The following is a 21,609-nucleotide window of genomic DNA, read 5'->3' as shown; positions in this document are numbered from 1 at the left end:
ATATTTTTTACGTAGGCCTACTACTGCATACATGGGCTAAATGCACAAGATTTCTGTTTGTCTTTGTACTGTACAACTGCTACGTGTAAAATGCACAGGATTTCAGTTTTTTGTACTTTTTTTGTACAGTAGTAGCTACTATGTACAAGGTTTTTTGTTTTGCAACATGCATTTATGGAGGGAGAGGAGGAGGAGAGGAAGAGGAGAAGATGAGAGACCACAGGGTGAAGGAAGAGAGGATGAGGGAGGGAGGGAAAGAGGGATGAACTGGGAAGAAAAAAGAAGGAAGGAAAAGGGGATGAAATGGATGTGAGGAGGGAAGGAGGGTGAAAGAAAGGGAAGGAGAGAAGTGCTACAATGTAAATGCACAGTTTTTTTGTTTTGCAACATGCATTTAGCTACAGTGAACAATAAACATTTATTTCTACAGCTTCATGTTCTGAGCATTGTGTTTTCTATTTTTCTATGTAGTGTTTAGTGACTGCTCAGTTGTGTTTTTAAATTTGACAACATAGTTCAGTTTTGAGCACAGATTGAAGTGTTTTGAGGTGAATGTTTGGTTTTGCAAGAAGAGTCTGAGGTTTTGTGAATGTAGCTTGAAAATTGGGGTTTGTGTTCACAGTTTAGAGAAAAGGAGAGAAGCTTTACAGAAATGTGTCTTAGCAATCGAGAAAAACTGTAATGTGTTTAACCTTTTCTTCTTGTGTTTTTTTTTTGTATATTTCTCTATTTCATAGTTTTCACGGTGCTGAGGGCAATAAACTTATGCACCGGTATGGAACTCTCCGCCTCCATTCTTTGGGAACCAAGGGCCGCTACACAAATGTTAAGGAAACATAAGACTTGGAGCTTACACTTTTAATTAAACGTATAATAAAATAATACACATCTGCATACACTACAGACTGTATTTCTTTATTCTTGTCTGTCTCCGTCCTGCAGGTGTCGCTGCAGCAGCCTCCTCTCTGCTCCACAACACTCTGTTTTCCCGCGCAGAAGAAGAAAGAGGAAGAAGCAGGAGGAGGAGGAGGAGGAGGAGAAGGAGGAGAAGGAGGATGGGGATGAAGCGGAAACAAAGAGATTCGTGCAGATTTTGGTAAAGCCTTGTGACGTGGAGCTGTGATGAAGACTGAGCTGGAGGACTGATCCTTCTTCTGTGTGTGCACATCGAACAGCTGGATGATGGTGAGTTCACAGACACATGTTCACACTGATGCAGAGGAAGAACGGAGCAGCAGGACGCACCGTGTAGCAACCTGCAGCATCACACACACACACGCACGCACGCACGCACGCACACACATCCCTCACCAGTTAAATTTGTGCAGAAAAGTGAAGGGAGTTAGTTTTGACGGTGGGAAGCTGCAGGGACAGACGAGGCTGCAGGGAACAATCAGAGCTGCTGTGTCGCCATTTTTCTGTTGATACAAACAGAGAAAATGTTTTGTATGAAATTTGTAGTAGAGCCTCTGTGTCAGGGACCAGGGTAGTCCAGGTCTGTGGTCTCAGGTCCTGGACCTGGTCACTGCTGCTCAGAGACTAAAACAGTGATGTTTCCAGAAGAAGAGTGAAGGGTTTATATCGTTTTCTGTTCAGGGACCATGAAGTCTCCTGTTTTTAAAATCTATATTTTGGTTTTTAAAGGTCCAGTGTGTAAAATGAGAGGAAACCGTGACATCTAGCGTTCAGAAGATTGCAGCGCTCGCTACTCGCTCGCACTCACCCCTCCTGCATGATCTGATATCACCAAGTAATTAACAGCCCATGAGCTGTTATAACCAACCGGTTAGGGTCAGGGTTAGAGTTAGTCCTGTTGTTTACTTGGTGATATCAGATCGTGCCACCCCTCCTAACAGAGATGGGGACTCGAGTTTGCGACTCGAACTCCACAGAGACTTCAGACTTGACTTGGACTCGTGAACAATCATTATTTTCTTGACTGCCTCCATCCCGACGATCTTTTGTTTTCTTTCTTTCTTTTTGCCGTTAACACACCACTAGCGGAGCAGCACCACATGTCCGGTAACGTTATTCAGATGGAGGTTAGATCTTCATATTGAACTCCTACAGAGTGCAGCCAAACACCAGAGTCTAAAGAGAGATGGAGCAGCAGAGCTGCGAAATATGACTGAAGGCTCGTATGGAAGTCTGTGTGTCGACACGCCCCCATGAGTTGACGGAGCTAATTAAAAAAATAATAACAACCAGTTCTTCTCTCAGAAACATGCAGTTCCAGAAAGGTTTTGCTGCACATAAAGATGTGAACTATATCATCCAGATCTCATGACCTATATAATTAACAGCCTAAATCATTTTCTATGTTGTTCATCAAAGGGTTTTCTGAATTCAACAAAGCAAAAAAAAAAAGAGAAAAGGCCAGTGCAGAGGGGCAGAGCAGCCTTGATTCTTTCTTGACTCAGAATACAGTTTCCTTTAAAGGAAAGCTTTCATTGTGTGTTTTCTTCATATTGCATTGCAATATCCTGTTTAAAGTGATCATATAATAAACAACTAATCAATACTGTATAGATAAAGGAGTGATAATAATACAGTAAATGCTTTGAATCTCTTAGATATAGCTGTGCAGTATCTTTAGTAGACCGGGTAGCAGCAGATGATAAAGGGTCATTACAACCAGAAGAGACAGGAGACTTTTCTTTTTTAGAGACTTGAGACTTGACTTGGACTCGTGACCAAAGACTTGAGACTTGATGAAGTCTCACCCCTCAAAGACTTGAGATTGACTCGGACTCGTGACCAAAGACTTGAGACTTGACTCGGACTTGCAAAAAAAGACTTGTGAACATCTCTGCCTCCTAGTCCTTGGGCCAGACCAGTTACGGTATCACTTGAGTGGGCAAAACCTTACCTATACTAAATTGTTTTTAGGGTCAATATAAGTAAATAAAAATATGATAGCCTCTTCATTGGAGCAGCTTTTTATATATATATATATATATTTTTTTTTTTTCTCGCATTTTGTTATTTTCCCCTATTGATTGAGTTTTAATGTGAGGTCACGGCCCGTATGGAACGCCCCCCTGGCGGTCAAAACAATCCACTTCTCCGCTACCCGCTGGCTTAGGACAAGGCAGAAAAACACACACTGCTTCCTGCTGCTTCAAAATACCGGTGTTATGGCCCAACTGGTGTCTGATTTAACTAGGGCTGGGTATCGATTCAAATTTCAAGAATCGATTCGATTCCGATTCTTAAGATTCAGAATCGATTTTTTCGATTCGATCCATTTCGATCCGATTCGATTCGATCCGATATCAATTTGGGTTAGTGTCATTAAAACTGTTTTTTGAGCTGTTACCTCATTTTCTAGTTATGTAACATATTAATACTAGTATTAAATTAATGAAGTAGCCTATTTGTAGTTAATGATGGCTATAAGACTGGGGAAAATGGCAAGGACCAATCCCAGAATGTTGATAGACTATAATTTTACAAACATGCTGTAGGGCAGAATTACTGAACAGATCCAGGGCACCTGCAGCAATGGATTGCTATTGGGACAGGAACCTTGTGTATTATTAAAAATATGACATGAAGAATTCACCCAAAAGCTGTTGCTGTTGAATACAAAAGTATTTTAATTTTGTCATGGCCATTTGGCCCACAAACAGCTGTGAACGTGAACAACTAAAGATAGTGAAGTTTCATCGGAAAAAGTCGCTAGATTTGTCGCTAGTCGCCATTGACAAAAAAGAGAAAGTCGCTAAGTTGGTTGGATGAGAGAGTGGGTGGGTGGGTGTGAGGACCGAGCATAGACTGTAGGGAACGAGCCTGTGTGTGTGTGTGTGTGTGTGTGTGTGTGTGTGTGTGTGTGCGTGTGTGCGTGCGTGCGTGCGTGCGTGCGCGAGAGAGAGGAGCAGAGGCTCGTTAGAGAAGTTTGTCTGTTGTTTTTCTCTCTTTTTGGTTACGGCCATAGACTGTAAAAAAAAGTAACTGTACCGTTCCTATAATAAATTAAGGTTTGTTGAGCAACTCCTCCTCATCCCTTTATCACGTCCGGTCGGACGCTATATAGCCTATAGCCTAGCTACTATATAGGCTATATATAAAAAAAATCGATCTTTGGACGTACAAATTGATCTGTAGGAATTAAGATGAAAATCGATTTAAAATCGGTGGATCGATCTTTTCAACCCAGCACTAGATTTAACTGGTTACCGTACCGAACAACAGCTGTGCTGATACGATGATGGATCGGAGTGCACAATGTTGTTACCTGGAACAGCAGAATATCTGGGCTTGGAGGGAGAGCCTGAGCAACCTGAGCATCTTACAGTGAGGCAACAGACCAAGAAACTTGAAGGAAGAACCTTAGATTATCCGCTGCCTCAAGCCCTGAGAAAAAAAATTCTTAATTGACAGGACCTTCACATCCACCACCTTTAGTCCACATTCTGTTGATCTGCGTTAATCATTGTTCAGTTACCAAAAGAAAGGACTGAACTGATATCTGGATCCAGTGTTTTAATGTGCACACCACATGGTTGTTCTATGAGCCGGTGTTACCACCACCACCATAAAGCTATCTATCTATCTATCTATCTATCTATCTATCTATCTATCTATCTATCTATCTATCTATCTATCTATCTATCTATCTATCTATCTATCTATCTATCTATCTATCTATCTATCTATCTATCTATCTATCTATCTATCTATCTATCTATCTAACCATCGGCTAATTGAAGCTTATTTACACCTATATTAGATAAATTACTTGAAACACTACTTAAGGGTTTATTAGGCTACAAGTCTCTATGGCTGGCCAATAGTTCAAACACACCCAAAGGAGAGGATATGATGAAAGAAAGATGATTTCCAGGGAAGGCACCTTTTTTGTTTTTGAACAGCAACAGTCTATTACTTTAAGAGGTGATAAATGCTATAAAGCTGCCAGTCAGCAAGGTCTATCATATCAAAACTTAATCTATGAGTGTATAGGAATAAAAAAATCACAACTAGAATTTGCCCTCTCAGGTGATACCGATATGTGAAATTTTGGGTCTTGGCCCAAGGACTATCCCGTCGGCAAAGTGAAGGTGGCGTGCAAGGATGAAATAACTTGTTTAGCAGGACTGGGACGACTGAGTATTTCAGGAGCATGAAGCGATGAGGTGAAGATCTAAACCATTTGACCATATGTCTGCTGTTTATTCCTCCTTTTTCCTGTTGGTTTATTTATGAACTTGAAACGAGCTCTCTGGTTGGCTGGATTTTCTGTTCGGGCTGCCGTACAAACATGGCGGCGCAAGATGGCAACACACTCGATTATACACTTAAATACAAATATATTCATGGGTAGTATATTCACATTTTGCCAATAAACCTTGTTAATTATTACACACTGGACCTTTAATGTTAATCCAGTCCAAATGTGTGGACCTGGTCTGACGTGTCCTTTAATCAGTCTGTTCAGTTGTGATAAACTTGACTTCTTTAGGAGAGTGGACATGTCTGGATCAACTATTCCACTGATTTTCTATAAATATCTATTGATCATTGTAAAGTCTTTTTTTCCTCTGTCAGGATGCTGTAGGAATGATGCCTGTGTTTTTCCAGTGATCTGATTGGTCAGTAGTTTGGCTGTTGACAGGTTTTAATCTGATCCTCTAAAGTTGTAGGCGTTAGGTGTGTCAAGTTACCATGTGATGGTGATTTATAGGCGAAGCGCCAGGATTGAATACCTGATGTTACCATGGTAACCTTAACTCTCGCTTTGTAGTACAGGCCTCTGGTCTGATGTGGTCTCTGAGAAAAAAAAACTGTCAAACTAGTTCCAGGTGGTGATTGTAAACAGTTTGAGCTGGTTTTGTTCCTTTTCCACAGATGGACACAGTGAATCTTCATCAGTGTCGTCCATCATCATATTTCCTGTCTCTTTGTGTCTGTTTCTTTGTGGTGTCAGTCTGAGGAGGCAGGGGAAGCAGAGCGAGGCCTGGAGGAGGAGGAGGAGGAGGAGGAGGAGGAGGCAGGAGGAGACGGAGGTGAAGACGATGGGGAAGAGGGAGGAAGAAGGGTTCCCAAGGAAATCCCCAACGGTCCGGTTTACTGCGTCTGTCGGAAACCAGACATCAACTGTTTCATGATGTAAGAAAAGTTTATTTAGATCAGAGTGACGACACGGTCCATTACAGGAGACACTAACCTGTCTGTCCCTCTGTCTGTCTGTACCTGTCTGTCTGTCCCTCTGTCTGTACCTGTCTGTCTGTACCCGCCTGTCTCTCTGTCTGTCTGTACCTGTCTGTCTCTCTGTCTGTCTGTACCTGTCTGTCTCTCTGTCTGTCTGTACCTGTCCGTCTGTACCTGTCTGTCTGTCTGTCTGTCTGTACCTGTCTGTCTGTCTGTCTGTCTCTCTGTTTGTCTGTACCTGTCTGTCTGTACCCGCCTGTCTCTCTGTCTGTCTGTACCTGTCCGTCTGTACCTGTCTGTCTGTCTGTCTGTACCTGTCTGTCTGTCTGTCTGTCTCTCTGTTTGTCTGTACCTGTCTGTCTGTCTGTCTGTACCTGTCTGTCTGTCTGTCTGTACCTGTCTGTCTGTCTGTCTGTCTGTCTGTACCTGTCTGTCTCTCTGTCTGTCTGTCTGTCTGTCTGTACCTGTCTGTCTGTACCTGTCTGTACCTGTCTGTCTGTCTCTCTGTCTGTCTGTCTGTACCCGTCTGTCTGTACCTGTCTGTCTGTACCTGTCTGTGTGCCAGAGGGTGTGACAGCTGCACTGAGTGGTTCCATGGCGACTGTATTGGAGTTTCAGAGAAAGCAGCCAAAGCCATCAGAGTGTGGTACTGTCCGTCCTGCAGAGGTCAGTCTGCTTCAGTCTCAACATGACGTCTTCCTTTAGATGCTGCTAGCTGTTAGCTGTTAGCTGCTAGCTGTTAGCTGTTAGCTGTTAGCTGTTAGCTGCTAGCTGTTAGCTGTTAGCTGCTAGCTGTTAGCTGTGTGTTAGCCTCCAGAGGTTTGCTTGTTGTTAGTTGTTTATTAGCCGTTAGCTGTGTGGCAGCGTTTAGTCGTGTGTCAACTCTTTGTTTACCATTAGCTGTTTGTTAGCTTTTAGCTGTTGGTTGTGTGTTAGCACTAGCAGTTAGCCATGTGTTGTGTCTGCAGACAAAGACCCGTCTCTGGAGGTTAAATACCGTCCAAAAAAGACCAAGGAGAAGGAGGAGAAAGAGGCGGCACCAGAGGGAGACAGCAAACCTGACAGAGACGGTAGCTCCACCCCCCAACCCAAGATCGACAAGAGGCGGGGCTCACAGGTAACCAACCAACAGGTAAAGGCGAGGGCGGGGTCATTCTGATTTTACATTACATTACAACAATGCATAACCATACATCAATAATTAGTGGTCTGAGCTGGGGAGGGGCGAATAAGTAAAAATGATAAGAAAAGAATAAAACAGGACAAAACCAAAACAGAAAAAAAGAAAGCAACAACATATCAACAAATGAAGAAATATGTGTCCTTGAAGTCCACTCAGTCTGGGACCTTCTAAGCCAGTGTTTCCCCTCTGGATAATTTCACTTAGATCCAGCAGGTAATCCATTAGAGGCCGCCATATGTACATAAAAGTTTCATCATTTCCTTTTAACTTGGCACTTTGTCTTTCCATAGGAAAAACTCTAAATTATTTTGTACCACTGAGTTACAGTGGGAGGTTTCTCACTGATCCAATTAAATAATATACATTTTCTGGCCAAAATTAAGAGTTTATTGAGTCTTCAGTGTTCATTTTGTCAACTAAAACTTTAACAAAAACTTTTCGTTGACAACCCTTTATTCCGTGACTAATTTGTATCGAGAGTGTAAATTTAAGAAGTACTGATAACTAAAACTAAAACGAAATATCTGTTCATTATGAATAAAAACGTGACGAAAACAGTATAACAAAACTGTCAAATTACATCAAAAGACTAGCCTAGAAATCTAGCTGCACCCTAGCGGCAGCAAATCTCTTTGCTCCGTAGGTGGGTCTAGAAACGAGCCATAGGAACTTTTTGAGTCTCGAACACCGATTGTGTTCACCAATCACAGCGCTCTATCTGTTTAGAGAGTCGTTGGGCGGGCTTAATGCGATGACGACATACATTTTAATTGGCTTGTCAGGCTAACGTCATCCTGCTCTTTGCTCTGATTGGTCGTAGCGCTACCCTATTGCGTGCAGAGGCAGTTTGAAAGACAGCGTTCATCCTGCCCCCTGGATTGAGCCGAGGTCTACCGCTCGTTGCCAGACTAGACATTTTAGTGATATAGTCTGGTTTGTCAGGCTATCAAAAGACTAAAATGAGACTAAAACTGATTTCCATGGACTAAATTTTAACTAAAACAAAACGAAACTAAAAGACTAAAATGTGACTTTGGTGAGTGACTAAGACCAAAATGAAATCAAAAACTCTTGTAAAATGAAAATGTTTTCACATCCATAACTCTGCCCTGAATCTTCCTGATGTTTTTTAGATCAAGCGCTCAGCCAGGATGTGTGGAGAGTGTGATGCCTGTCTGAGGACGGAGGACTGCGCTCAGTGCGACTTCTGCAAAGACATGAAGAAATTTGGAGGTCCAAACAAAATCAGACAGAAGTGTCGACTCAGGCAGTGTGAGGTCCGAGCCCGGGTGAGTCGTCGACATCGGATGAATGTCATGTCATGGTAATAATAATAATTTCAGACAGATTAGGAATTCATTAACTAGCAGTGCAGCTATGATGTTTTTACACTGTATGATTCTCTCACACATAGACTATTGCTTAACGAGCTGGTCGTTGGCATGTGCCACTGCACTTAAACCAATAGACTCTCTCTATAAAAAAGCCCTCAAAACTTTGGATAAAAAACCCGTTTCGTTCCACATCTGTAATGTTCTTAAAAAACACAACTTTTTAAGTTTTCATTGCTTCAAAACTTATAGAATAGCTTGTTTTATGTTCACATGTCTCCACGGTCTTGCTCCACCGCCACTAAAGGAATTTGTCAGGAAAAGGTCTGTGAGAGGCAGAGCACCAGGGCTTGTGATAGAGGTGATTGTGATATTCCCTGCAGGCGCACAACGTTTGGGAGGAATGTGTTGTCTGTTGTGCGGGGGGGGACATCTGGAACAGTCTTCCCTCCACAATAAGGGATTGTCCTAAATAATCCTCATTTAAAGGAAATCTTAAAGGGCCCATATTATGCAAAATCCACTTTCTACAGGTTTTGTAGTGGTCCTATGTGTTCCCGTGGCCTTTCTATGACGCCTGGAGGTGAAAAAAGTCTGTTCACTCCCTTAATTGATTTCTACACTTTTTTGAGATCGTCCGTCATTTGACATGAAGATGCGGTAGATACGGGAGGAGCCAGATGATCCTTTTGAATCATTGACTGAAAAACAGCCGCCTGTCATTAAAAATGAAATCGCGGATCAGAGAATATTGGGATGATACCGCTTCTCATCAGCGCAGCGGTCCTCATCACGGAATGAGAGACCTCTGAACGAGGAAGTCTCCTCTTCCGGCGCAAAACCACGTCAATATTCTCATCAGTCCATACAACAGTGCACAGTTTGTGCTGCGCTCCTCAGTTTCACTTGTTATTTTTATTTGACAGTTTCACACAGAACTTTCTGATGGTTGTAGGAGTCTCTCCATGTTTCTCCTTCTGCCACAGTAAAAAAAAAAAGAAAGAAGGAACATTTACATTTTTTCTGACAAGATGCCAGTCTCAGAATTTTTTTTTTTTTTTTCGGAAATCAATGCCCGACCCCTGTCCCAATGTCAACATTAGCACATGTACCTGTAGTGAAAACCACACCCTCTCCCCGTGACAGCTGTGGAGTGGACGTGGTTTACACATCTTATTTGCATTTCAAGGTGCAGACACAGAAACGGCTCGTTCTCAGGAGAGCTCTGGAGAGCCACTTTTAGATTACTGAGATGTAGAGCTGCAGATTGATTTGGGGACAATACACTAGGAATACTATATGGTTGGACAACTTAGAACCATGTGAAATAGTTGTAAAACAGCATAATATGGGACCTTTAAGCAGTGGCTTAAAAACAACCAAGTGTGCGACCACTAACCGGTGATCGTATTCTGTCTTCTGTATTTTAATTATTTTCATTCTATGTAGTGTATTGTTGTTTGTGTTTTATTTATTTATTTATTAGGAACTGCGGATGTATATTAACTACACTGTTATAATCTGGCATATTTACTGTTGTACATTAATATGCACTGTCCCTATTCAAATAAAGGTATTATTATTATTATTATTATTATTAATCCTATGATGGATATTGATGTTTTTTCTTGTCTGTGAGCAGAAGATGCTTCGGGTAAAAGACGAGGAGATGAGCCGGGGCAACGGCAGGGGGCGGAGCCTGCCCAGGAAAGGGACCGGGCACCAGACGGAGGAGGAGGAGGATGAGGAGGAAGAGGGCTTCAGTGAGAGCGAGCTGGAGCTGTACGAGCAGTACAAAGCTGCCGGATACAGAGACCTGGTCAGTGTGAGTATACCTCTTTGGCCAATCAGCTGTCAGAACAGGTACTTCCTGGTGCGTGACGTGTCTTTGTGTCACAGGTGTGGCAGAGCGAGGACGAGGACGCTCAGTCGGACTCGTTGAGGAAGAAGGCGGTCAAAGTGAAACACGTGAAGAGAAGAGAGAAGAAGCCGGAGAAGAAGGTGAGGATGGTGACCATTAGAGGACTGATGATGTCACCAGAGATGGACAGAGTACTCCACCCCAGTACTTGAGTAAGAGTACAAATACTACTGGTCAAAATTTACTCAGTTACAAGTAAAAGTAGCTCAGTCGACATGTTACTCCAGTAAGAGTAAAAAAGTACTTGCTTTTAAAGGTACTTGAGTATCCAAAAGTACATGCTTTTAAATTTACTTTAAAGGGATAGTTCAACATTTTGGCAAATTGGCCCATTGCCATAATTGCTATAGTCTTACAAGTAGGTTTGTTACCTTTATTTGTCGGTGTAAGCTGTTTTTAGAACGGAGGAGCGGAGCGGCAGGCTGCTCAGAGCTACGCTATGGAGGCTGAAGGAATGTCTTGGTTTTCCTCATCAAACTCATTAAATACAAAATCCAACAACTCCACAACGCTTTCGTGGACAAGTTGTGACCTGCACATTCACCACGCTATGAGATAATAATGGAACGTTACGAAACAGAGCCGTTTTCGAGGTAAATACAGAGTCTGCTTGCTGAAAAACTGTCCCTGAACGCAACGCGCATCAGCGGTTTTGCATGAATTTACCTCTAAAACAACTCTGTCTCGTAACGTTCCATTATTATCTCATAGCGTGGTGATTGTGCAGCTCACAACTTGTCCACGACAGCCTTTTGGAGTTGTTGGGTTGTGTATTTGATGAGTTTGATGAGGAAAACCAAGAAATTCCCTTAGCCTCCATAGCATAGCCCTGAGCAGCCTGCCGCTCCGCTCCTCCGACAATTAAAGGTAATGAACCTACTGCTATGACTATAGCGATTATGGCAATGGGCCAATTTGCCAAAATGTTGAACTATCCCTTTAAGTAAGAGTAAGAGTAAATTTCTTATTTTTCACATCAATGAATTACTATAATTTTTTCTAAATGAATTTAAGGAGCTTTTAACTCTTGTTTGTGAGAATGAACTCTTTGAAAGCAGCTGCACTGATGTGCTGCTTTTAGGGGTTAGGGTTTCCTTCTTTGACAAACACAGCTTGTGTCCAATAGGATTTTAGAAAAAAAAAGAGCAGATCTGAAAGTAACCAGTACTTTTCAGCCTTCCTAGAAATGAACTCCAGTAAAAGTAAAAATATTTGTCTTGGAAATGTATTCAAGTAAGAGTCATAAGTACCAAAGAAATCTAATACTCAAGTAAAGTACAAATCCTCTGGATATGTACTGAAGTACAGTACTGAAGTAAATGTACTCTGTTAACTGTCCACCGCTGCATGTCTCTGACCCTGTCCCTAACACACCTCACCTGTCCTGTAGAAGTCTGTGTCCGCTCCCAAAGAGGAGGTGAAGCCGCGGCGTCACAAAGCCAAGCAGCGGCACAGAGAGCGCGTGCGGCACAGCGAGCGCGCGGGCGAGGGCGGAGTCAAGGAGGCGGGCAAGGCCACGCGCCAGTGTCTGGGCCCCGGCTGCGTGGAACAGGCCAGGACCGGATCCAAGTACTGCTCCGAGGACTGTGGCATGAAGCTGGCCGCCAAGTCAGTCCCAGCAACCACACAAACACATCAACACTACGCTAACACAGTAGCACAACATCAACAAGTCGACACAATAACACACAACATTTCTCTCCTGAAATAATTCTGGAACACACTTACTGTATGCCCTTTGGAGATATTATGTATTTTCATATATTTTTTATCTTCTATCTATTATTATTTTATTAATTGAAGTTAAACATTTTTGTGAATGTGGTTTTTATAAGCACCCTGATCTCCTTGTTGGCTTTGCTACAATTAAAGCTTTCTGTTCTATTCTATTCTATTCATTGATGTCAACACAGCATCAACTCAACAACGCAGCGCAACATCAACACATCAGCAACACAGCATTAACAAATCAACACAAAACCATGAACGCACACTGTGTCCTATCTGGAGAAGGACTGATGTTGACTTTCTCTGTGTCTCTTTGTTTTCCTGTCTGTCTCTGTGTCTCTGTCCCAGTCGTATCTATGAGATCCTGCCTCAGAGGATCCAGCAGTGGCAGCAGAGTCCGTGCGTTGCCGAGGAGATGGGGCGGAGACAGCTGGAGCGAATCAGGCGGGAGCAGCAGGCGGCGAGGCTCCGCCTCACGATGATGGAGAAACGTTTTCATGAGCTTGAAGGCATCATCGCCAACGCCAAACTGCAGCAGGTCCAACACCACGAGGAGGTGAGACACTCTGTCTGTCTCTCTGAGCCGTCTGTCCCTACCCATACCCGTCTCTCTCTCTCTGACCCGTCTCTCTCCGTCTGCAGGTGACTGAAGGTGATGGCGATGACACCGACCTTCAGATCTTCTGTGTTTCCTGCAGTCACCCCGTCAACCCCAAGGTGGCCCTGAGACACATGGAGAGGTGCTATGCTAAGGTCAGTGTAGAGACAGGACAGGTGTGTCCATGTCTCTTAACTGCAGAGCAGCTCTGAGGTTTAAGACCTCTCTCTAAGTTCAGTATTGACATTGATAAATCAGTTCATCAACAACCGTGTTATAAATAAACGGCTGCTCCTTTTTTCAGTAACTAGTAATCAAAAAAGTTTTTTTTTTTTAAGGTACATTGTGTAAGAATTACTCCCATCTAGCGGTGCGGTTGTTTTTCATGCTGCATTCACGTGAAATTGGGCAGACGGCAGACGGACGACAGCCGCTGCAGGTAACGGCTTAAACAAGCCTCTATGTAAACAAGTGGTCCGTCAGCACGAGGCAAAACAATACACGTGACAATATGTTGTCATGGCGATGTCGTATTGTTTACCTGTTTTACCGGCTTTCTCTGGACTTCTGTGACTAAAATGACATCTGGTTTGTTAGCGACGGCTGTCTGCCTGACTGCAGGTGAATGCAGCATCAGTGTAACGCTCCATTCCTCCTCACAGCGTTACCGCGGTGACTTTTCACAGACGCCACCTCGACCTGAGCCGACAGCTCCGGTGTCTCCGCTGAGTTTCCGTGGTTTCCTACCGTCACGCTGCCACTGAACGTAAAAACATGGAGACACCACATGGCAGCAGCACCGAGCTTACCCGCTCCATGGAGATATGAATGATATGAACGGCTCATTCAGAGCTGAAAGGAACACTTCACTTTGTTGATGGGGGGGATTACTGATTAATGAAAAACAGACTTTTGAACCAAATAATCGATTTTCATGAATAGATAACAGGAGAAGTTACACAATGTCCCTTTAAGTATATTTTTCGGCTTTTTGCCTTTATTTGATAGTGATGACAGTCTAGATAGACAGGAAAGGGGGAGGCAGAGAGGTCTGCCCGATGCGGGATTCGAACCGGGGATGCCTGCGGTGAGGACTGTAGCCTCTACATGGGGCGGCCGCCTTAACCACTGTGCCACGCACCGCCCCAGTAATCAAAAAAGTTACTGTTCCCCCCGTTAGAACGCTGTTACCGTTACTGACAATGTAGCAGGCTGTCTCAGGGAGGGGAGAAGCGCGTCCACACAGACCCGGGTTTAAGTGAATCCGCAACGGAACGGGTCCCAGCGTGGGAAAATCTCAGAACTCCGCCCCAGTGTTTCCGTATAGACGCCCAAAATGGATCTTCTGTGAAACGATGATGTCATAGCCCCCACCGCTCTCAGCTGTCACCTGAGCCACAGCGCCAGACGTTACAGTCCATGGACGTAACTTAACAGCAACATCAGCTGATGAAAGCCTACTGAATACTGAATTTGATGGATGATAAGTGTAAGGGGCGGCAGTGGCTCAGGCAGTGGCTCAGGTGGTAGAGCGGGTCGTCCAATGATCAGAGGGTTGGCGGTTCGAATCCCGCTCTGTCCCAGTTGCTGCTGTAGTGTCCTTGGGCAAGACACCTTACCCACCTTGCTCCTGATGGGTCGTGGTTCGCGCCTTGCATGGCAGCTTCCGCCATCAGTGTGTGAATGTGTGTGTGTGAATGGGTGAATATGATGTACTGTAAAGCGCTTTGGGTATCGTTCAGGTATAGTAAAGCGCTATATAAATACAGACCATTTACCATTTACAATATTAGTAATAATGTTTTATTCTAGTAAGTGTTAATTTCATATTAAATGTTGAGTTTCATTACATACAGCTGAATTTAAAAGTTCCATGGGGGGAGGGGGGTTAAATTGACAGATTTGAGCATTTTATAGAAATGTAACACAATAGTTACTTTTCCAGGTTATTTATTATACTGTAGTAACTCAGTTACTCTTTGGGGAATGTAATGAGTAACTATTATTGTTACACCTCAGGATGAGACTGACTGAAACACTGACCAGACCTGTCTGTCTCTGTCTCTGTCTCTGCCTCTGTCTCTGGTGTTCTCTCTCTTCCTGTCTCTATCTGTCTCTCTGTCCAACAGTACGAGAGTCAGACATCGTTTGGTTCCATGTACCCAACACGTATAGAGGGGTAAGACCACCTGTCTGTCTCTCTGTCTCCTTCAAAGACATGATGATTCATGATGCTGGACTAAAACCCATCTCTGTCTTTTCTCTGATGTCTCTGTCTCATGTCTGCCTCCCATGTCACCATCTGTGTCTCTGTCCATCTTGTCCTGGTCTCTCAGAGCCACCAGGTTGTTCTGTGATGTCTATAACCCTCAGAGTAAGACGTACTGTAAGCGGCTGCAGGTCCTGTGTCCTGAACACTCCCGAGACCCAAAGGTACCACTCAGCACTAATCATATATGATATATTGTATGTCTAATGTCTTTCAAACAGAACACTATGTTTTCATTCACCACATCAGTTACACTTTGCACATCTTTTCAATTTCATTTCATTTCTGTTTAAATTAATATGAAGACACTGAAAAAAAACCAAGATGTCACCACCACAGAAGAAGAGTCCCTTCCACTGCATCAGGATTCTGCTAACGTCAGCACTAATATAGATTTTTGTACATGTTTTATTGGGTTTATTAGGTTAAAAACACACCAACAGAGAGATCAGATCCAGGTAAATGTGACAGGTACATTTACAGCACAAGGTGAAATACAATACAATAGGAGCTCAGTAAAGAAAAATAATCCAGGTTTTTTTTTTTATAATACAAATACTCTGGTCATTATAGCAGAGAGATTAACATTAATGTAATCAAGAAATGGTTTCTATATCCTCTCTAGGGCATTCATTTTGTAGTGCAAGAGACAGGTCAGAAAGTCCAGAGGTTTATATTCCATTATTGTCCTGAGCCATCCCACAACTTTTTATATATATATATACTTTATTTATTTGCACATATAAATATATATACATATATATATCTCTTGGTAGGGAGGTCCAAGATATGAAAAAGATGTGCAGGTGAGGTTGGAACCCAGAAAGGCTTATATAATTACCTCACCTTGACCTAACAAATAATTTAAACAAGTAAAGAAATAATATTAACATACCTTGTGCGAGGTAGAGAAGATAATTCTTTTTTATTTATTTTTTATTTATTTATTTATTTCGGACATGTTAATTGAATCAGACTTCATCACATACAATTTCAGTTACACAATACAAGCAACATGACCGAAAGGGAAACGGGAGAAGCATAAAGCTTATCAGGTCCCGAAAAAGAATTAGAAAATAAAACAAATTATCATCTAATATGACTCTGAGATGTTAGGAGCCTTCGCCCATGGTCCGGTCCAAGCTATTTGGATTTTTAAATTTAGAGGCTTGCTGTGTGACTATCAGGACTATTGTCTTGTTGTGTCATGTTGAGGACATCTGACATTTTGATCTGTCATCATCACCCTCGCTGGGTCTCAAACTCACAACCTCTGACACCAAGAACCAGCTCCTAACTCGCTGAGCTAATTGGCTGGTAGTGAGACCTGCTGTGTAGCTTCATTTATCCACTCAGGGAGTCAGTGTCCGGGCAGCTGTTGTCAAGCCAGATTTAAAAATGGTCAAAATGTCAGAAATTCTGTTATCTAAACAAAAAATTGTTAATACATAAATTGCATCTAGACAGCATGGAAATGTTGGTGATTTGTTTTTAATGATAAGTGTTTTGCTTCACAAGAGAAAATCTGAAGTTTAAAATGTCACTCTTACATTGATTGCAGTTGTTCCCATGAGAGCAGAATTCAAAATGTTCTAGAAAATTCAGTTTTTGAGATAAAATTCTGATATTTGCCAAACTTCATCAACCATGACTGCAGAATATTCTCATTTTTTTTCAGGAAGATTGAAAATGTATTTAGCAAGAATTTGATGGTATATGTTTACAGTACTGTTTACAGTTAAACGTTTTCATGCACTGTCGGCTCAATTTTTTCTTAATCAAAAATCAGAGAAACGAGTTTTGTGGAGGACGGTCTGGAGATGCTCTGTAGCAAGTTTGGTGACAAAAATTGTGGGAGGAGATAGGTTTAATAGGTTTTACAGTTTTTGAGAAAAACAGAGTGATGGACTTCATAATTTGTAATGAGTTTAAGTAAACAAAAGTTTCAGCAGTATTGGGGCTACAGTTTGGTGAAAGTTTCAAAACTATAGCATCTACTGTTGCTTTGGTAGGAATTTTTAAAGTTTTTAAATTTAAACGCTTATTGTGCCCCCCCTAGGAGGGGGGGGCACATGTCCTTGGAGTTGAGTAAATCTGGTATGGGGTTGGATGTTTCTATAAAGCTTTGTGAGTTTTCGCCCATGGGAAGTATGACTTCCTCGGAAGAAGAAAGAAAGAAAGAAAGAATTCCTAGGAATACAATACAGCTAAGCTTAGCTGCCCGGACCCTAATGAAGAGGCTTTATCTGAGATCCAGTGCTGAAGAATATTTTTCCTGGCACAAAATGTCAAGATTATACAGTTTTTTTCTGTTATATATCAGTTAAACGGCCACTGAAAGACCCAGAAGGAGGGAAACCGGGTCCAGTTCAAGCTCCTTCTTTTGAACCTTCTGTATTTCCAATAAGACATCACTCCAATACTCTTGTATTTTAACACAGGGCTAGAAACAGCGAGTACATTCACCAATTCCTGTCTTACGTTCAAGACAAAAAGGAGAGACATCCTTTCTGCATTTGGAGAGATGGTTTGGGGCAACATGGTGAACCAAGAATAAATATGTGTGTGTGTTATGTTTATAATACCACAGGAAAACATATTATTAACCATTCTGTCAAGTTTGAAGGACTAAAAAAGTCGTTAAGTATATAATAAAATCTCTGAACTTAAAATAACGAAAAAGATAATTTCTTCTTATGCCATATTTTTCCATAACTCGATTGAAAGTCATGAGGGTAGGGCCATCAGAAAGATCACCCAAGGACAAAATTCCCTCCCTTTGAAAGCCATGGTGGAGGTCCCTGGGAGGAAGTCAGGGTTGTCAGTGATCAGGGTGAAAACCGATGTTAGCCCTGTAGCACTAATATTTACCAATGAAACCAAGTGATCACTATCTGCTAACTATTGAACTATTTAATGAATGTTGGCAAGCGAGCGTTAGTTTCCACCGTCTGATCACTGACCCTGTCCAATGTTTTGTCAGCAACTTTTGATACCAATCTAAATGGTAGCTTAGCTCATCTGTTAGCTGTTTTCAGATGTCCATGCCCACAAATTGTCCAAATGAAATCAGGGTAGCTAACTAGTGTTGTTAGCACTCTGGTACATCATGAGATGAACCCAAATCATATTCATTACGTTTTTTTTTTTTTTTTAACTTTCTTTTTAATTTTAATTTTGCAACAACAAGACAAGCTCATCAAAAAAGCAACACAAGATCACAGCCTTCCATAGTCACAAATCACAACATACAACACAACACAATAAAAACTAAAAACACAAAAATATGTAAAGGACAAGTAACGCATGTAAAAAAAAGAAGTTTTATTGACATGAGCATCATCAGTCACAGCAGTGCTAAAGCAATGCACTGACTCACAGGATAGAACATGGTTAAAGATTTTAAAAAAATGCAGTAAACTGAAGACAGATTCTCCTCTTGGCCCTTTAGGTCCCAGCTGATGAAGTGTGTGGTTGTCCTCTTGTCAAAGACGTCTTTGAGCCGACTGGAGAGTTCTGCCGCGTCTCCAAAAGGAAGTGTAACAAACATTACTGCTGGGAGAAACTCCGGCGAGCCGAGGTGGACCTGGAGCGAGTCCGAGTGGTAACGGCCAGATCTTATCCACATTGTTAAGGGGATAGTAGCATTTTTTTAAAGTGGGGTTGTATGATCTACAAATAGCCCCTAAGTGTACTTTAATTGCAGTAGCAGACTCTCTGCACTCCTCCCGTTAGCAACGCCAGCCCATAGCCCTGCCCAGAGATTTACAACATACAGTATTGTGAATGGACCCAAAGAAACGGCCTATTTTCGCGGCCTATAAGAGGTTTTACGTGAAAAAAAAAACACAGTTCCATAGTTCGCTTTAATATAATTTTTTCCAGCCCCTCAAAGTGCAGGAAAAACAGTTTTTATTTGGACCTAACCAACTCACATATCCCTCCGCCCAGGGTTAGCGCCTGCCGATCAGCAGTTGGTTAGGTCCAAATAAAAACTGCGTTTTTCCTGCATTTTGAATGGCTGGAAAAAATTATATCATAGCGAACAATGGAACTGTGTATTTTTTTTTTTTTCAGGTAAAACCTCTTTTAGGCCGTGAAAATAGGCCGTTTCTTTGGGTCGGGGCAGGGCTATGGGCTGGCTTTGCTAACGGGAGGAGTGCAGAGAGTCTTCTACTGCAATTAAAGTACTAAGGGGCTATTTGTAGATCATACAACCCCACTTTAAAAAAATGCTACTATCCCTTTAAGGTCAACAGCACAGCAGTGATGATGATGTCCATCATGTGTCCCTCTCTCTCTCTGTCTCTTTGTCAGTGGTACAAACTGGACGAGCTGTTTGAGCAGGAGAGAAACCTGAGGACCGCCATGACCAACCGAGCCGGATTATTGGCTCTGATGCTGCACCAGACCATCCAACATGACCCCATCACCACCGACCTGCGCTCTGCCAAGGACAGGTAGACAGGTGGACAGGTGGAGACAGACGGCTACAGTAGAGACAAATAGGTAGTCAGGTGCAGACAGACAGACAGACAGACAGACAGGTATCCCCACCGTCCTGGATGCATTTTTAAGTATTGCCTACTTTAAATATGTGTGTGAATATTTCAGCCTCAAGATGCATTGTGGGAAGCAGAGTTTAGAAGCACATTACATTCACCAGGTCTCATGATAACTACAATTTGGAGACCATATCGTCTCTGCAATCTTCAGTTCATAATAATTGACAGGATATGAGACAAGGTCCTATGAACCTTTCATTTTCCTAAATATGAGATAAAGATGTAACACTGAAATAACTGTATCTATGAGAGAATAATGCTGTAACTGTGAAATCGGAATCTACTAATTATGATACAGTTTCATCATAAATATGAGATTTATTATAAATATTTTGTAATTATAATTTTTTTTATAATTACTCTATAATAATGTCATCATTATATTGTTGTGATTATGAGATAAAGAGCTCGTAACTCTGAATTATCTCACAGTACATTTCAGTGACTGTGAGATACTGAAGTCATGATTGGTGGTGAATGTGATGATCTTCCTCAGCAGTTTTTCCACACTCATTCATCCTCTGGACCTGCTCTGACGGGTCCTGGTCTGACGGGTCCTGGTCTGACGGGTCCTGGTCTGACAGCAGCTCAACTAAACACATCATTTATGTGTCGACTCTTAAATAACAAACAGTATTAACACTCAGCAGTAAGTTCAATTCTCAGGCCAGTGATAAATAAACACTACACTACCAACAACCCACTGCAAACCAGCCAGAGCAGGTGGACGGTGATCACACTTCAGTGAAGGTGAAGAAGGTTGGTGATTCAGTGATTGGCTGTCAACAAAGTGAACACTACGTGAACCACATGCAGCTACAACTTCAACGTGTTCCGTTTTTATTGCACTTATTTTTTAAACCTGATGTTCTTTTTTTCTCTCAGCATCATTTTATATCAGTGTTTTTATACTTTGTATTATTTGATCATGTTATTTTCTACATGTCGCTGTGTTCAAACTGATGTTACATTAAAAACTGATGATGTTTTAAGATTGCTCTGGATTTTCATTTCATTTACAAAAATGTTGAAGATTTTTCTGTGGGATCAATATAGGCTATGTTTTGTAAATATACACAACATTTCTCATAATTTCTTTAGTGGAACAAATCTCATGTAAAACAAGAGAAATACTTACTCTATATTATTGTATAACACCGAAAAAATATATAAAACCAAAAAGTACAAAGAGACTACCTAAATAATAGTAATAACACTATGGTGTGTTTTATTTATCATTCACAATGTAATTTTTAGTTATCTAGATGCTGACATGGATGGAAACCTGTTTAATTTTGTATTGTAGTGTAATTTCTACCTCCTAATATGTTAAGTAATTTACCCTGAGGGTTCATTGTGAGGGCGGACGTTATCACACATGCTGGACACCTACTACTGAGCCTTGAGTGCATGACAGCTGCAGATAAACAAACAGTTCAAGGTACATAAATACCAGGGCCGGCCCTAGCATTTTGGTGGCCCCCTAAACAAGATTTTTGTTTGTGGCCCTGCTGGAAATTTGAGGTCTGCTTTTTGAAAAACATTCAAATGCCTTGTGAAAACACTCCTTCAGTCATGAGAATGAACTGTTTTGGTGCTTGAAATAGGATATGAATACAGTAATAGATACAGTAAGTGTAGGGCCTAGAAAACAAGTCTAAAATGAAATTTTGTAAGATTGCTTTTTGAGCACAAATGTTGTCATTCTGCCATTCTATTTTCACCAAATGTCTCAAATGTGAGATAAAAGAAGCTGAATATTGACTTCAAATCACATATAAAGCTCACAGTGTGCGTGCAGACCTCAGGATGTTTAAATTACTTGAATGAACCCCGGTACCTTTCTGATGTGGCCCCCCAC

General features: G+C 41.8%; 1 protein-coding gene across 1 annotated transcript; it reads left to right on the top strand.

The window, feature by feature from the left end:
- Positions 1-1,058: 1,058 nt before the first annotated feature.
- On the top strand, positions 1,059-19,647 carry cxxc1a (CXXC finger protein 1a; the record flags this gene model as incomplete). Its single annotated transcript, XM_083976022.1, has 14 exons — positions 1,059-1,185; positions 5,930-6,111; positions 6,719-6,819; positions 7,122-7,270; positions 8,470-8,625; positions 10,310-10,486; positions 10,567-10,668; positions 11,979-12,196; positions 12,665-12,872; positions 12,959-13,069; positions 15,044-15,093; positions 15,251-15,347; positions 18,635-18,787; positions 19,501-19,647. Exons 1-14 carry the CDS (start codon positions 1,180-1,182, stop codon positions 19,645-19,647), a joined length of 1,857 nt encoding a protein of 618 aa, XP_083832148.1. The 5' UTR covers positions 1,059-1,179.
- Between the last annotated feature and the right edge of the window lie 1,962 nt (positions 19,648-21,609).

This window comes from Trachurus trachurus (assembly GCF_905171665.1).
Source record: "Trachurus trachurus genome assembly, chromosome: 7".
Taxonomy (NCBI): Eukaryota; Metazoa; Chordata; class Actinopteri; order Carangiformes; family Carangidae; genus Trachurus; species Trachurus trachurus.
Note: the sequence above shows the minus strand (reverse complement) of the source record. Positions and strands in the feature narration are given on the sequence as shown.